The 17,132-nt window shown below is 42.3% G+C and overlaps 1 protein-coding gene across 1 annotated transcript in view; it reads right to left on the bottom strand.

Annotated features, from left to right (window-relative positions):
* Nucleotides 1-499: 499 nt before the first annotated feature.
* Nucleotides 500-17,132, bottom strand: part of POF1B (POF1B actin binding protein) — a 40,898-nt gene continuing 24,265 nt past the window's right edge. Inside the window, exons 5-15 of the mRNA XM_081848046.1 lie at nucleotides 14,401-14,531; nucleotides 13,780-13,807; nucleotides 12,440-12,514; nucleotides 11,012-11,104; nucleotides 9,887-10,000; nucleotides 9,524-9,676; nucleotides 7,358-7,468; nucleotides 6,251-6,379; nucleotides 4,430-4,506; nucleotides 3,228-3,342; nucleotides 500-801 (exon numbers count right to left, since the gene is read on the bottom strand). Of these exons, the coding sequence (XP_081704172.1) occupies nucleotides 781-801; nucleotides 3,228-3,342; nucleotides 4,430-4,506; nucleotides 6,251-6,379; nucleotides 7,358-7,468; nucleotides 9,524-9,676; nucleotides 9,887-10,000; nucleotides 11,012-11,104; nucleotides 12,440-12,514; nucleotides 13,780-13,807; nucleotides 14,401-14,531 (1,047 nt within the window). The 3' untranslated portion in view covers nucleotides 500-780. The remainder of the gene's footprint in view (nucleotides 802-3,227; nucleotides 3,343-4,429; nucleotides 4,507-6,250; nucleotides 6,380-7,357; nucleotides 7,469-9,523; nucleotides 9,677-9,886; nucleotides 10,001-11,011; nucleotides 11,105-12,439; nucleotides 12,515-13,779; nucleotides 13,808-14,400; nucleotides 14,532-17,132) is intronic.

Here is a 17,132-nt window from a genome sequence, read left to right as displayed (position 1 = left end):
AGATTATAGGATAGGGCAGTAGGGGGTGGGGAATTCATTCAAAAGACAATTTGCTATAGTAGTTGCCACATTGCATTTGAGGGAACACAAGCATCCCTTGATGAAAATCTCAGTTCATAGCTCAGTGCTAGAGTATCTGCCTTGCACGCAGAAGATCAACTGGTTCAACTCCTGGCCTCTCCAGGTAGGACTGACTGTGAAGCATCCCACCTGAAATCACTTCAAACACTACTGAGATGGACTAATGCTCTCAGTACAAGGCAGCTTCCTAACATCTTATGAGCTTTCCTGAAAAACCATTCACCCATTGCTACTCACCTTTGCAGTGAGTTCACTGCATTCTAAGTGTACATTCTAAGTGGTACATTCTAAGGGTACATTCTAAGTGACATTCTCTGTTCCCATGGGTCAATGGGGAGGACAAACTTGGCAGTCCCTTGTATGAACTCATACACCTCAAACTCCTTTTCAAGACACACCAGAGTATCTCTGCTGATGAGCCAATATAATTAAGACTGAAGGAAGAATAATGTTTGAAAACCACTCATATGTGAACAATCAAAGCCAAGACACCCCCATTCCACACACACCATTATATAGTGTGCCTGTAACATTTTTTCCCTAACTGTGACTGTTTTGCGCTTCAGACTTGAAAAATCAATAGGAGAAGAAGAAAAGCAGAAAAATAATGTAACAACATTCATTTGCACATGAACTCCTCTGATCAGCTGTGGCTTGTCCAGGGAACTTGTTCATACTTGAAAGAAAGGAAGCAGTTCTTTAATCAGCCGTAAAGGCCTCCTGTTGCAAAACAAAGAAAACACATTATCATTCATAGTTCAAGAAGGACACTGACAAACTGGAACGTGTCCAGAGGAGGGCAACCAAAATGGTCAAAGGCCTGGAAACAATGCCTAATGAGGAACGGCTAAGGGAGCTGGGCATGTTTAGCCTGGAGAAGAGGAGATTAAGGGGTGATATGATAGCCATGTTCAAATATATAAAAGGATGTCACATAGAGGAGGGAGAAAAGTTGTTTTCTGCTGCTCCAGAGAAGCGGACACGGAGCAATGGTTCCAAACTACAAGAAAAAAGATTCCACCTAAACATTAGGAGGAACTTCCTGACAGTAAGAGCTGTTCGACAGTGGAATTTGCTGCCAAGGAGTGTGGTGGAGTCTCCTTCTTTGGAGGTCTTTAAGCAGAGGCTTGACAACCATATGTCAGGAGTGCTCTGATGGTGTTTCCTGCTTGGCAGGGGGTTGGACTCGATGGCCCTTGTGGTCTCTTCCAACTCTTATGATTCTATGATTCATGCTCTACGTCTGCATACATTCATTAGATTTTAAAAATAATAATTATTTGCTATTTATTCTGAAAGCTCAAGTTTCATACACCAAATGCAAGAAGCTAAGGTTTTGTGCCCTAATCAGTTTAAATAAACTGTAACACCGCAAAGGGCACTTTGCGACATTTTGAAGAAAGCAAGAAAAATCAACTGAAAAATGAAAGATTTCCTGTCTGGCATGCAAAGGGCAACTTCAACACACCCTTTTCAAACATCTAATTGGGAATGTTGCTCTTATGTAGGTTTAGTTGGCTGGGGTTGTTGTTGTTGATTTTGCATATGAAGTCATTTTGCAAACTGCTTTTGAATTCCCAAGGTTTCAAAAGCAGTTGGCCATGGAGCCTGGGGAATTGCTGTTTAAGAACACAACCCTAAAGTCCCATTGGGTATGCGGAACTAGCTGGGCAGACTTTCAAGATTTGGACCTTGTCCTCAAGATTTAGGATTAATATGGCTTTTAACTTTTAGCACAAATTTTCTGTACTGGGATACATCTATGACAAGCAAGTCTTTGCTGGCAAAACCTGGGTCTTACTCCATATATCCTAATTTCTCCGCACTGCCACTACCTCTTGTCTACAGATGCCATTGGGAGGGCCATCCCAGATTTCTGCCAATTGTTCACCTCAGCACCCCAGCCCAGGGTGCCACATCCTATAAAGTTTGGGGGGCACTGAAACAGATTACAACCCAGTTCACAATATCCAGCAATCTGAAAAAAATGTCTGAGAACAATGTCTTGGGGGAAAGGCTGTGGTAGCAGAGCGGCAGAGCTTTACATGTAGATAATCCAACATTCAATCCCCAGGGAGGGCTGGGAAAGATTCCTCCTTGAAACCCTGGAGAGCGGCTGCCAGTCAATGTAGATACTACCAAGCTAGATGGACCATTGGTCTGACCTGGTATAAAGCAGCTTCCTATGTTGATCCAAAATGGCTGCCCATGAAGAAATGTTGCATATGGGCTGCTGCCCACACCTGGGAAATCCTAGGGTTGCCATATGTCCAGAATTTCCCAGAAGTATCCTGAATACTGTAGTAGGAAGCAGTGTCCAGGAAGAAATCGGCAAAATGTCTGTGAAAATCTGGACATATGTTGGCATATATATATGGCATATATGCCATGTTGGCAGTTTCGTTTTTGCCAATTTTTCATTTTTCACACAACAACTTTGGCAAACCAAAATCAACTCAACAACTTTTGTGTCTGGATCTTCACTTTTTGAAATATGGCAACCCTAGGATATCCCTCACAAAAGGTAACTGTGGGGAACCCACTATGCCCATCCACTACATGAAACCCAGTTAGTTTTGCCATGGCCTGATAAATATTGGCATATGGTAACAGAGGTGTTTCTTTAACTGGTAGTGCCAGTGTTGTGGAATGCCCTCCCTGCTGAAATACTAAATTCCCCATGGCATTCTACTGGGTCCTGAAGACACATTTATATAGGCAAGCATGCCCACAGCTTGAACTTGACATCTTATTGCTTTAAATGCTTTTTAAATGTCATACTTTTTAACTGGCTTGCTTTATTTACATTTTAATTAAAGGCGTATGAATGCTTCAGTGGAATTGTTTTATTGTGCATTTTAATTATGCATGGCAGTGCTATTTTTCTAGAAAAAGAGGTGCCGGAACTCGCCATGAACGCCACCCTTGTTCTCTTAGAATGGCAGCGGAACCCACCTGAGAAGTGCCAGAACTGATGTATGGATTTTTAGTTGTAAACTGCTTAGAAGCCATTTTGGCACAAAGCAGTATATTAATTAAATGAATTGTCTTTCTGAGAATTAATAATGCTCAGAAAAACAGTCACTGTAGCTGTACATCTTTCTTAAGTGACTTCCGGAACAAACATTCCCCTAGGGATGACTTACCTGCTTCCACATTTCTCCAGTTTTTTCAATTACAATTGTCTGCGATTCCTTTACAGGTGATGTGACATTGTAGTCATCAGACAAGAGGCCAAGGATAGGATACTGATTCCTGTACCTGGAATTTCAAAAGGATCTATCAGCATTTCTATTTTAATACCACATATAGTGTGCAAAACATTCTGGCATCAGATCCGCACGATACCTTCAAAGCACTCTTATACCATGGCAATAGTCCTGGCTTCCCCCAAAGCATTTGGAGGCCAGTAGATTATTAAAGGTGCCGAGGGCTGTTAGGAGGCCCACTCTCCCATTCAGTTCAGAGCTACAATTCTAAGAGTTCTTTGAAAGGAGGGGTTGACCACTCCGGGATTTGTAGCTCTTATGTTCTGTAAGGTCAGGAATGGAAATCTTTTCGGCTCCATGAGCCAGATCCTTCCCAGTACATTTCCGAGCACAATTCAAAGTGTTGGTGCTGACCTTTAAAGCCCTAAACAGCCTTGGCCCAGTATACCTGAAGAACCCCCCATGGTTCTGCCCGGACACTGAGGTCCAGCTCTGAGGGCCTTCTGGCGGTTCCCTCACTGCGAGAAGCCAAGTTACAGGGAACCAGGCAGAGGGCCTTCTTGGTAGTGGTGCCTGCCCTGTGGAACATCCTCTCATCAGATGTCAAAGAAATAAACAACTATCTGACTTTTAGAAGACATCTGAAGGCAGCCCTGTTTAGGGAAGTTTTTAATGTTTGATGTTTTATCGCTTTATTATTATTATTATTATTATTATTATTATTATTATTATTATGTTGGAAGCCACCCAGAGTGGCTGGGGAAACTCAGCCAGATGGGTGGGGTATAAATAATAAATTATTATTATTACACATTCCAGTCCCATGACACCTTCCAGTCACATGACACCATTATCACATGACTGACAGGTAGGATGTCCTGCCCATCTGCCAAAATTCCTTGCATGGGGTTCCCAAGAGTTTGAAAATCAGCTGGTAAGTGCCAGCTCTATGTGTGACATCAGGTTTTGGGCAGGTGAGTGTGGCTTCTCCAAAACAGCCTGGAGAGCCAAATGGAGAGTCAAATGGAGAACCAAATGGGCTCAAGGTTCCCCACCCCTGCTGTAAAGCATTGCACACACCTGCAGCACAAGAGAGACAGACAGTCAGAAAGAAAAAGAGTTGCATGCAGTGCCCTTACTTTTTAGTGATGATAGTCTTTGTTATTCCTTGGGATGAATTGTTTGCTAGTTTTTCTTGCTTCAATCTGAAGATTTCCTGAGAGAGAGAGAGATTTTTTAAAAAGGCTATTTCACTCAAAATCTTTATCAAGACAGTGACGATCACAAGTAAAATCCAGTTCTTTGAAAGGTAGAGGCTTGTCATGACTAAAGAACACTTCATATTGGGATATTGATCAAGAGGTCGCTGAACTATGGTTAATTAGCCAGGAAATGTTGAATGGAAGAAGAAGAAGGAAGGAATGGCATAAGGATGGAGGCACAAGACCTATGTATTTCTGGGCTTAGTAGGCTGACACACACACACACACACACACACACATGCCTGAACCAGGCCAAACTACGGCACCTTGGGAACATCAGGGGTTGCATTGAGATGCATGTATAATATAATTCAACAGGTATTCCATTTCTATTTTGGACCATGGTCTTATACTGTATACTCCATATTATGCAGTGGGTGATTTTTACAATAATATGTTTTCAGGGTTCACAGCAACAGCATTTCCTTAACAAGAAGAAGAAATTAAGCACTAAGAGGTTAATAGCGGCCACCCATTTGTTGAACAAGTGCAAAATGAGTTTGAATGCTGGAGATCTCACTGTGTGTTGTTTGGAAAACTGCTGAGTTGTTTACATAGTGGTATTCTGTTTGCTATCACTTAATGGGCTTTGCTTGTATCATTCAACACATTTATATCAATAACATTCTTAACTGGGCTCCTTTGACCAAGCCAGAACATTGGCCCATCTGCCTCAGTATTGTTATGAGTTTGGGTTGTTAAGCTGGGTGCCACACTAATCAATACTGACTAGCAATGGTTTTCCAAGGTTTCAGATAGGGAACATTCCCAGTCTTGCCTGAAGAATGACCCTGGGATTTCCTCTGTGCTAGCAGATGCTCTATCACTGAGCCAAGGATGGATATGAATGTTTACAGAATGCTTACTAAATGCCAAATTATCTCACAAGGAAGGAGAAGAAGGCAGACTGGAGAAATGGAAAACTCTTGAGACTTCTGCTCTGTACTGGTGTGCCTGTCAACCTCCATGCAGGTGTACAAACCTTGTGTTGCTGAGCATGTAGACAAATGAAAGGCTGGGAACTCAAAGTACTGAGCAGTTATAATAAAGCACTCCAGATCATGCAACATGGGCTATTCCTTGATTTATCTGCTTGCATTAAGGAATCAAGAGAGGCAGCAGGAAAACCTTCTCTTTGGGGAAGGGTCATAGCTCCATGGTAGAGCATCTGCCTTGGATACAGAAGTTCCCAAGTTCAATCCCTGGCATCTCCAGGTAGGACTGGGTGAGACCTCTCCCTGAAACCTAGGTGTACCACAGCCAAGCAACACACTAATGGTCTGACTCAGTAGAAGGCAGCTTCCTGGATAGCTCAGTCGGTACAGCATGAGACTCTTAATCTCAGCATTGTGGGTTCAAGCCCCACGTTGGGCAAAAGATTCCTGCATTGCAAGGGATTGGACTACAGGATCCTTGTGGCCCCTTCCAACTCTACATTTCTATGATTCTATGTTCCTAAAACATACCTTTTGGCTAATTAAACAACTTATGGTCTTTTGAACTGGGGGGGGGCGTATTGTTTCGGTCTGTTACCATGTTCTGTATTTTTGTGTTTTTATCTTGTGAACCACCCTGTGATCCTTGAATGAAGATTGGTAAAGAAATTTAATAATAATAAAAATAAAAGTGGGGGAGACTGCCTGGGCAGTTCCAAACAACTGCCCGTTGCACCACGGTCTGCAAAGCAGCGCTACTTACATCTTCCAACTGCTTCAATGTGGCATCTCTCTCTTCCAGCCTTAAAGTCAGGTCTTGCAGTCTAATCTGGAGGTCAGTGTCACTCCCCTGCTTCCTTGAAAAATCCCGCTGGAATTCACATAATTTGGACTAGAAAACAAGAACAGCAGGTCACATGCTCAGATACAAATTTTTTTTTTAAAAGAAAACAATAAAAAAGGCAAGTGATAGAAAAGCCAAGGAATGGAACTGGAGAATATGGGAAAGCCAGGATTTCCAGAGCAAATGTAGGGAGTCTCCACTATGAATCTCACCTCCTCTGCAGTGTGGTTACAATAATACTAACCCCCTTTCATAAAGGGTTGTTGTTGCAAAAACAAGCAAAACTACTAACTTAAATTTTATTTTTTAACACTGGCACTCTTTATTTTGTTGCTTATTAAAATACTGGTACCCCACTTTTTTTAAAAAAAATATATTTTCATTGAAACTTTCAGCAAAGGATACAATAAAAAACAAATTAATCTAAATAAAAATACCTCACCCTTTGGACCCGATGACACCCACCCAGAGGCTTACGACCCTCAGAATAAAAACGATTAATAAGATGCTACTGCCAGCATTCATAGTGAGCAGCAAGAATTTTCACACCCCCAGTGACATCGGGAGATTTGTGGTTCAGCTGTCCTTCTGGGTTTTCTAATGTGCAATAGTAATTGTGTGTTTAAAACTAACTGGGGCTATGCATATGGAAGGGGTCGACCTACTGCGCTCATTGCACCCCCTGATTAAAATCTCTTTTCCTTGAAGCTGCTATTTGTTCCATGGAGCAGGTAGCAGCTTCGGGTGGAGGGCAATTTAAAAGGCAAAAATGATATAAAGGGACAGGGCTAAGCAACACTGCCAGTGCCCATTATTCTTACTATTAAAAAGGTTAATAGCATCCCAGTGGCTGCCATTAACCTTTTTAATAGTAGAAATAATTTTAGAAAGCAGGCAGTTCAATCACTGATTTCCCGATGCCACGTCCACTGTGGCCATGAGCTGTACAAACACAGAGGTGTGCTTGGAGAGGTTCGATATGGACTTTCTCCCCCTGCGGTGTCCCACAAGGAAAGCTGACATTACCCTGAGGTTGCGGATCTCCCTGTCCTTATCCTCTCTAAGCTGGTTGATCATCTCCACATAGCGGCTGGATAGTTCGTCAACGGTGGTCTGGCCTGGAGTGTTAGAGGAAGCCTGTGCAAGAGCAAAATGCTTAATTTAGTTTGACTTTTGCAAACGGCGCAGATGATAAAAAGCAGGGTCACTTTCACCGAGCTCCGTCACAAAACTGATGTTCAAAGAAATTTCCCTCATCTCCCTCTCTCGCATCTCTAGAACCGGTTGACACCCAAGGAAGCTGAACGTTGGAAGAGTCAGGACATATAAAAGAAAGTACTTCTTCACATAAAAGAGATGAGGGTGGCGCTGTGGGTTAAACCACAGAGCCTAGGGCTTGCTGATCAGAAGGTCAGCGGTTCGAAGCCCCGTGACAGGGTGAGCTCCCATTGCTCGGTCCCTGCTCCTGCCAACCTAGCAGTTCAAAGGCATGCCAAAGTGCAAGTAGATAAATAGGTACCGCTCTGGCAGGAAAGTAAATGGCGTTTCTGTGCGCTGCTCTGGTTCACCAGAAGCAGCTTAGTCATCCTGGCCACATGACCCGGAAGCTGTATGCCAGCTCGCTCGGCCTATAAAGCGAGATGAGCGCTGCAACTTGAGTTGTCCACGACTGGACCTAACGGTCAGGGGTCCCTTTACCTTTTCTTCTTCACATGGGGCATAGTTGAACTCACTGAGTTCACTCCCAACGAAGGTGGTCATGGCCACAAACTTGGAAAGTGTTAAAAGAAGACTGGACAAATTCATGGAGGATAAAGACTATCCCTGGCAGTGGCCATCAGTCAAGATGGCTGCCTCCACAGGCAGAGGAAGTGATGCTTTTGAATACCAGTTGCTGGAAAACACACGAGAGGAGAGGGCTCTTGGGCTCGGGTCCTGCTTGTGGGTTTCCTGCATGCATCTGATTGGCCACTGTGAGAATAGGATTCTGGACTAGTTGGGCTTGATCCAGGAGGCTCTTCTTACCTTCTTTTATTACTACATGCAGCCTAGAACTGCCTGCTGACCAGCAGCAGTTTGCCAAGGGTTCTCCAAGATAGATTTTACTTGTTTTCAAACCACACCACATTCCCTTTTTTAATTAACTGGAGGGATCAGAAGCTCCTGTGGCTAGAACCAGGAACCCCTAGACCTGGGCACTGTTGAGAAGAGGATGCTGAAGCAGAAGGACCATTAGCCTGATCCAGAAGCCAGGCTTTTCTTATGTTCTTACGCAGAGGATGGTGTAATTCTCATCACCAGAAGGGCATAAAAGGCTTCTCTGCATATCCTTCCTATCTTGCTGGTTTGACCAGAAAACAGCAAGTATTCACTGATTTCTGGCTCATGGTTGTAGCATAGCCCTTAGACCACAGGGGGGCAACCTGAAGCCTCTCATCTACATGCAGCTCTCAAGCCCAGTTTCATGTGGGTGCCAACGAGGGAGAAAACGGGGTGGCAGAATGAGAAAGATAGGAGGGCTCTCTTTGCATACTCTGCTTTGCATGCAGAAGATCTCAGATTCAACGTTCACCCCATTGAGATAAAGCTGGGGGGTGCCACTGTATGAAACTCTGGAGCACTGTTGTCAGCCAGTGTGGGCAGCATCCCCCCCCCTGCAGAGTTTATTATCAGTATTTCATTTTATAATGCATATAAAACAGAGAGAACGATTACATCAACAGACAAAAGTTAAAAGGTGAAAAACAAAATTATGAAATAAGGCACACAGAATGAGTACTTTGCAAGTGAGTTAAAATCACAAAGTCCAAGTAAACTGTCAACTTTATCAGATTGTCAAGTATAGCTCCAAATTTGAGTGCAGGGAATATTGAGCTGGATGGGCCTATGCTCAAGGCAGCATTCCTCCGTCCCTATGAAGGGAGCAGCAGAAAGCGCATGAGAGAGTGAAAAGGGCAACCCACGCATTTTGGGCTCCAGCACCTATCAATATTGGCATTTGCCCCCCACCCCCCAAGTGCCAGCACGCAACCCTTGACCCTCATTCCTTCCAAGTGAATGAGGCCCTTGGCAGGACAAAAAATAATAATAAAAGGTTCCCTGTACCTGGGTTAGATTACTGAACTAAGGCTGGGGAGGCCCAGTCACTCGTCATTAGGCCACACATTAATAGAAACAAAGGCCTGCCTTTACCTGGAGTCTCAGATTCTGGATTTCTTGCTCCAAGGCTCGCTTGCTGTATTCCAGGTCTTTCAGCCGGAACTCTCGGTCTCCATCGTTGTGCCGGAGAGAGAGGAGCTGCTCTTCCAGCGAGCGGCACTTCAGAGTGTACTCCCTGAGGGCTTGCTGTGAACACACATGGCAGGAAGCAGGTAAGCTTAGACAATTTACCACTGGGGCCAATTTACCACTGGGAATGCTGTACCTTGCGTACCCCCTACCACCAAGGTACTTTGATCCTCAGGGCAGGCACTCTTAACATTGCCACATGCTCCTGAGGCTCAATTCAGGTCTACTGAGATTTATTGTTTCAGTCCGATAAGCATGCAAACCTACCTGCTGTTGGCGATTATTCTCTCGCACCGACTCCAGAAGGGTTTCATACTCCTTTACTTGGGACTCTTTAAAAGCCAGGTCTTTCTCAAGCAGCACTTTGTCAGTTTCCAGTTTCTGTGAAAGCAAAATGCTCATTATGAAAAGGATTAATTTTTTTTGAAAATTCAGATGACAGTTTTGAAAATTCAGATGGGCCTATGCTGCTATGATGGTGGACACGCAGGACCAAGAATTCTAATGGAGAAACTAACATGCTTATTGCAACGTGTAGAGACAAACCTGAAACTCCTCCTTACTGGGCCCAAAGCTAAAAATCTCTCAGGTGATTTGGATGGTAGCCAGGAAGTGGTTCAAAAACACAGTTTGAAGGACAGCAGAATAGGGGCACATACTACTGTTCCATCAGCAACTGCAGCTCAGTCACATACTGGTCCAAGAGGACTATATCCCAAAAAAGAGCCGGGAGGACTAGGAACCTTTTGGAGGTCAAGGGTTCTCTTTTGGTATGTATTTTATTTACTTGTTTAGATAACATCTGTACTCTGCATTTTGGCTGAAGAAGCTCCCAGAGTGGCTTATATGCAATCAATTAAAACAAGGCAGCCCTTGCCCACATATCTAAAAGAAACAGCATTAAAGGAAAAAGGGAAGAGGAAGGAAGAGGAGCGAGAGGAAGCAAGCTCAAGTTCTCAGTGAAGGACTCGCTTCTGAGGAATTGTTACAGTGCGTGCCTAAAGGTCACTTTCAGAGAGGACCATAAAGCATCCATAGCTTTTGATTTGATCACCCAAAAACGAAGATGAGAAGTTCCTACAAAACACTTGAGAAGAAACAGCTAACATGAAGTTGCATTTGGAAATGCTGAAGTCACTTGCCTCTGCCCAATTGGACAAAGGAAAATTTGTGTTTTATCAAGAACATGTCACGTGACAGGGGTCTTTTGAAATCAAGGAGGGTTTCAAAATCAGGTATTGTACAGTAGAAGGGTCGGCCATGCAAGCAGGGGCAGGGGTCAACAATTCTGGTGGTTGCACCCTAAGTAGATTTGGGAATCCCAGTCTTGTATACCAATTGATGAACTAATCAAATACATTTGGACACAGACTAACCAGGACAGCCACTCACCCCTAAGTCATCCTGAAGATGAACAAGCTCTTCTCGAAGGTTGTTGAATGTAGCAAGGACAAGCCTCATTGACTTATCAGCTGTTACTCTCATCTAGGAAAGAAGGAGGGAAAGTAAATTTCAGGGTCATTTCAGAGAAGCAAAATAATAAAGTTACTCCAACTAAGTTCTACTCAGAATAAGCCCATTAAAATTAATATACTTAAATCCATTATTTTCAATTGGTCTTCTCTGAGTAGAACTAACACTGGATACAACCCATTAATTCAAAATAAAATAAGTTTAAGGTGGAAAAACAACAACAACCACCCAGTAAAAAACAACAACAACAACTCCCTTGTATCTGTTTGTCTGGGATGTAGCAAGTTTTATCCTCTTAGTAAGAGCGATACAAGGCAAGCCAATTTCAACAAGTTCTGCCAAAAAGAAGAAAAATTATATAGCCCATTCAACATCATGGGGAAATTTAAAAAGTCTACATCATTTTTAATATTGAATGAGAGAAGTACAACTTTTCATTTTTCAGAAATGGGATTCAGATTCAGAACCTAATCTATATCTGCCTCTGGAGTGCTTCAAAGCAAATCAGGGTGTTTTCCAAAGCACTGAATCAGGATCTGAACTGAATCTTATGATTGCTGTAAGAGACAGCAAATCTGTATCCAATGTACACATTTTTGCAGAGTGTTTCCCCCTTACAAAGTACATTCTTGTATGTTACTTTCACTTATACATGCATTTCTATGAACACTTTACCCTAGTATATGCATTTTTGTGCTTGCCACTTGGCTAAACAACAGTGTTGCAAACTTTGAAGAACTGCAAATTGGAAAGAATAGCTGTATTTTGGTCCTCATATTGTTTTGGATACTGTGAATTAGAGTGAATTCCTCCCCCAGCTCTAGCTGGTATACATCCCTAAAATTCAAAGTAGGTAAGACTTCCCCGTTGCTGATTTTTATTTTATTTACACTTTTGTTGCGAATTGGTTTGATTTATAGAATTTATACGGGCTTTTAATCCCAACACCCCTCCCTAAAGATATAGTGTTCTTCCTGCCTATTATATACACACATGCATGCATGAAAAGGCTCTTTCTAGCCAATATCTGATTCCTGATTATAATTTTAAATTTGTCCAGTGTTCGCTGTTGCTTGTTTAAAAATATGTTCTGATTGTTGTATGGTTAGAAGTTAAAATAAAGAATACAAAATAAGACTAGGGAGAAACCTGGCATTTTCAAATCACACATGTAAAGCATGGATCAGCATCCACAATGGAATCTGTTGATTTGTTCAGACAAGTCGCTACAAATGAGAATGATGGTATTTTTAAAAAAGTGTTTTCATAACACAAAGCCAGGCAAACATTCCCTTTTAGTTTTTGCAGATTACTTTCCACCTCACGCCCACATACGGAATGCCCTACCTCCAGGAGATAACGGATTTGTTGCTTTGTTGATTCAGAAATCCCTTTAGGAATCAAACTCTCAATATCTTCCGTCTATTAATTAAGAAACAAGAGACAAAAAAGACAGAGTGAGTAGTATTAGACCTGGTTCTCATCTATTGATAGCAGCAAAAAATAAATAAATCATGGGACAAGCACAAAATATTATGAGCAACTGAAAGACACAGAAAGCAAAACGGCAACAGACACTTGTTGCCTATTAGAGTTAAATGCCAGGTAGGGCAGAACCACTATGCTGACTCTCTGGCTGGTTAGTCACTGTTGCTTGCTAGGAGGGAGAGAGACAGGGCAGCACAGTGCAAGCACCCTGGCAGAGCCAATATAGTGCTCTTGTTGGTGCATTTGCATTAGCTGACCTCCCCACTCCCAGAAGGCAACAGCAACCCACCTGCCACGACACTAGTAAAGCAGCTCCACCCAACACAATTAGCTTCTTCTGGTAAAAGGGCTGTGAGGACTGGAAAGTGCAGTATCTCTGAGGCATCAAGGGACCTTGTGGTTCACCCTCATTAGAGAGCTTGCACCTCAGTAATTAGTGAAGTGCACACTTAGGGATTTTACAGAAAGGAGGAGTCCCTTGTGAAGAACTTCAGACAATGTAGTCTTTTTTCTTCAACCAAGCAAAGAAGAAGCTGTCACAAGTTTTCAGCAACTGATGGACTTAAGCAATTAAAGTATTCATCAACTTTACAGCAGCCTTCCTGCAAACTGTTTGGTTACAGGCCTAGCATGCAATGGAGGACACAGCCTGTATACTTTTGGCAAGCTCATTATCTACAACTTGCTAAGAGCATGGCGACCACTAAATCTTTTGCACACTCAATCTGCTCAGTGTGGAAATAGTTTTTGACCATCATTTTGATAAAGTGGGATTATGATAGAAATATGTTATAGAATATATAACCCACCTATGATTTCTTAATCATTTAAGGAAGCATTAGTTTGAACACCTAACCATGGTTTAATGACTGATCACAAACCAGTGTGAGAAACTGGTTTGCTTTCCATGGTTTGCGTTAAGAAACCATGGCTAAGGCACTTTCCCTACCTCTTCAGCCTTTCTGCTTGCAATTTGGCAAGTAGGCATTACTATCTCCACACATCCCTCCACAGGCTAGCGCTTAATTCAAGCAATCGAAAACCCTGGTTTCACTTATATTGGGTTCTTGACCAGGTGTAAGGTAGCTAACTATGGTTAGGTAATGTCTGTACAAGTTCAGGATATTTGTTGTGAGATTCACTGGACTGCAGCTATGGACCACTGATGGAGGATACTAAAAATCTTTAGGAGTACTTACTTGATTCAGAGAGTCGATTTCATATCTCCTATAAGAAAAGGACATCATTAGCACAGAGTATTTCCAAATGCACATAATTTTCATTAGCCAGCTGTGTAAAGTTTTCAACATTTCTTTAAAGTCCTCTTGGGTGATTCAGGTAAGAGGTAAGCATTCATTCTTAAATATAACCTTTTTGTTCCTATAGCTGCAGATGCAGACAGAAGCAGACAAAATGCATACATTTATAAACAAGAAACACACACCATTCAAAATACACACACACACATGCACACAGTCCAACTGTTCATTAACTGTGCCTATTAGCAGAAGGGCTTCATAATGACTGACATGTATACAATCAAACAAAATTTTCACAACATGCTCCAATCGTGAAACTTGGGTTATGTGACTGGTTGCAGAACTGGGGAGACTCATATTCAAATTCAGAATTTGTGACCTCCTGCTTTCTAAATTCACAGAGTTTCTCAAAAAACAGGCAATCAAATGGTTAATTACTCGCAAGCAGAATGGAGTTGCAGAATGCAGCTGAACTGATCATCCCTCCTTCCATCTATAAAACTCTGACTAACATTCCTAAGATTCCCAGAGCACCAGAAATAGGGGTAGGCACAAAGTTACCTTCCACCTAGCTTCTCGATATGCTGGAGTAAACAGCTATAGAGTTCGCTGCTCTTGCGGTGCAGTTCTGCCAGGAGCTCGCCAAAGAACCGAGAGTCCAACTGATCATTTACTTCATATACACATTTCACCTGGTAGGAGACAATAAAAGACCGCTTTAGGGTCTGCTTTGCCCATGAATGTGGGAAATGATTTGGGGCATTTGCAATCGTTCTTTAAAACAACAGCAATAACAACAACATCCCAATGTGATTAAGAGAAAAATGTCAACAATTAACAATTAACAATTAAACAATTAAAACATACTTAAAAACAATTTCAAATTCAGTACAGACACCCAGACTGTATAAGAATCTCCATTTAAAGAGTCTTGTTCGGAAAAGAAGATATTCAATTAAGTACCGGAAACACAATAGAAATGGCAGTCTGAAGCAATACAGTGCATGTGACCACCACAGCCAATACAGAATGAAAAATGTGCATGAGCAAACTGGAAAGAGGAACTTTGCTAGAGATGAAAAGGACCCGCATGCACTTTAAAATCATTATGACTAAATATTGCCTACGACCATATGAGCCTGCCCTATTCTTAAAATCAGCATCCAAGATTTGCTCTCTGGTCTGCTGGTGAAACCCTTAGGATTGGTGTCAGGAATGGGGTCTTCTCAGTGGTGGCCCCACATTTCTGGAACACCTGCCCTGGGAAGTACATAAAGGCTCATCACACCTAAGAACTCTCCATGCATGCTGATTCCAGCTTGCATTTGCTTAATGCCCCATGTCTAATATTCTTTAGCTGCTGCTAGCTTAAAACTAATGGTTAAATATTTAATTTGCCATATTCATGGGCTGTTGCTTATATTTTTAATTTGTTTTATTTATTTTTTGTGTGCCTTGTCAGGGCAGTGTACCCTGGAAGGTGAGCTATAATAAATTTTAAATCATAAAATAAAATCCTACTCTCAGAGGATGTGAGCTCCAACTTTGTGGAGGAAAGGTGAAGAGAAGATGCAAAAGTAAAAAAACTATAGCCAGAACCCCCAGGGGCTCATCGAAACAAGTCTAGTCAGCTAAAAACTTTGTGTGTGAGAGAGGAGACAAAACAGATGAAAATGATTCATCCTTATTAGACTCCATTTCTTCTCTCCCACTCCCCAGACACACCAGAATAAAAGCAGCAGTATAGGTTTAGGAAAGCCACCAGCTTCAATTCCAGCTGTTCCCACAATGTGCATTTCACCTCCTGGGGGGCCTAAGGCCTGTTGGCATGTCCTGTATTTAATTCATGTTATTAGAATCCAGTCTTCTCCTCTCTGCCCGCAAGCGCTCCACCTTAGTATGTTTGGTTTCATAATTCTGTGGCTAACAGCACTTTTCTGCTAAGGTACTTGCAAAATTGCCTGCCTTTTGCTGGAGGCAAATGAACACACATTTCGACTCTAGTTCCCAATACCATCAGCACATAAGCTCAGAGCAGGAGTGGTCCTGTGCTACCCAGCTGCACATTACTCATGTTGCAACCGTAAGCAAAATGGTTGAGAAAATGAGATCCAGCTTTTATCCTAGATGCTCATAGCAAGTGTGGATCTTTATGTAGCAAAAAACCAAACAAACAAAAACCCCACTATCCATGTAGTGGAGAGGAGGTTATTAGCAGGCTCAGAAGAATCCCAAGCAGTGTCAGAAACTCAGATATATAAGCCAGGTGCAAAATGGCTCCTTAAACCAGGGTTACAGCTGCTAAAATGTAATGCCTAGCTGCAATTTTGGGGCCAAAAGGTTCGAAAGTCATATTTTTCAATACAACTTTTTGGTTCCTGAAATTCATTCTGATTGTATAGATAAAATTTAACTGACAGAATACTACAGGATGTGTTGTTGCTAATGTGTGAAAACAGTCTCGATCCAAGGATCCCCAGGCATGCACCTCCAGATGGTGGAGACATCCAGGCATCTTCACTTGGTTGCAAGTGGCCTATAGTTATTGTATTTTAGTGTTCTGTTGGAAGCCGCCCAGAGTGGCTTGGGAAACCCAGCCAGACGGGCAGGGTATAAATAATAAATTATTATTATTATAGCAGGTGCAAAATGCACCTGCCACCAGGCGAATTTCAAATGCTGGTCCCAAGGTTTGCCAAAATAGTAATTTGTTTCCTCCTATCCACCACCCAATACTGACTGAGTGTGCTCAGCAGCTATAGAATGCTATCTCAGCTGGGGGGTGGGTGGATTAGAGCATCTTGCGAAGGAGCATCTGCTGGACAGAATGCTGGACAGAATTCTACACTGCAACATTTCATTGGAAGTCCCAACTGTATTTCTAAATGCAACCTCAGAAGAACAAAAGTGAGAAGCTAAGAGTTAACAATCATAGCAGGTCTAAAAGATATTACAACATTCAGGTATATTGCCACCTATTTGGCAATGGAATTATTAAACACACACAAATCCTCAGAAGGAAAATACTCAGTAGGATCTCCTAAATATTGACCTGGAAACTGTTCTCCAATCTCCCCCCCCCCAAAAAAAAACAACAACAGACAGGAGATTGTTTCAAGCTCCAAAACAGCCTTCACTAACCTGGTGCTCTCCAGATGTTGTTGGAGTACAACCCTCATCACCCCCAGGTGCTAAATGATTACAAGGATAATATCTGCCCTTGGGGGCAACTTCAAAAAAATCTCCCATATAGTACCTTGGAGGCTAAAATGTTAAAACATGACAACAAAACT

Source organism: Podarcis erhardii (genome assembly GCF_964252035.2).
Source record: "Podarcis erhardii genome assembly, chromosome: Z".
Classification (NCBI taxonomy): Eukaryota; Metazoa; Chordata; class Lepidosauria; order Squamata; family Lacertidae; genus Podarcis; species Podarcis erhardii.
Note: the sequence above shows the minus strand (reverse complement) of the source record. Positions and strands in the feature narration are given on the sequence as shown.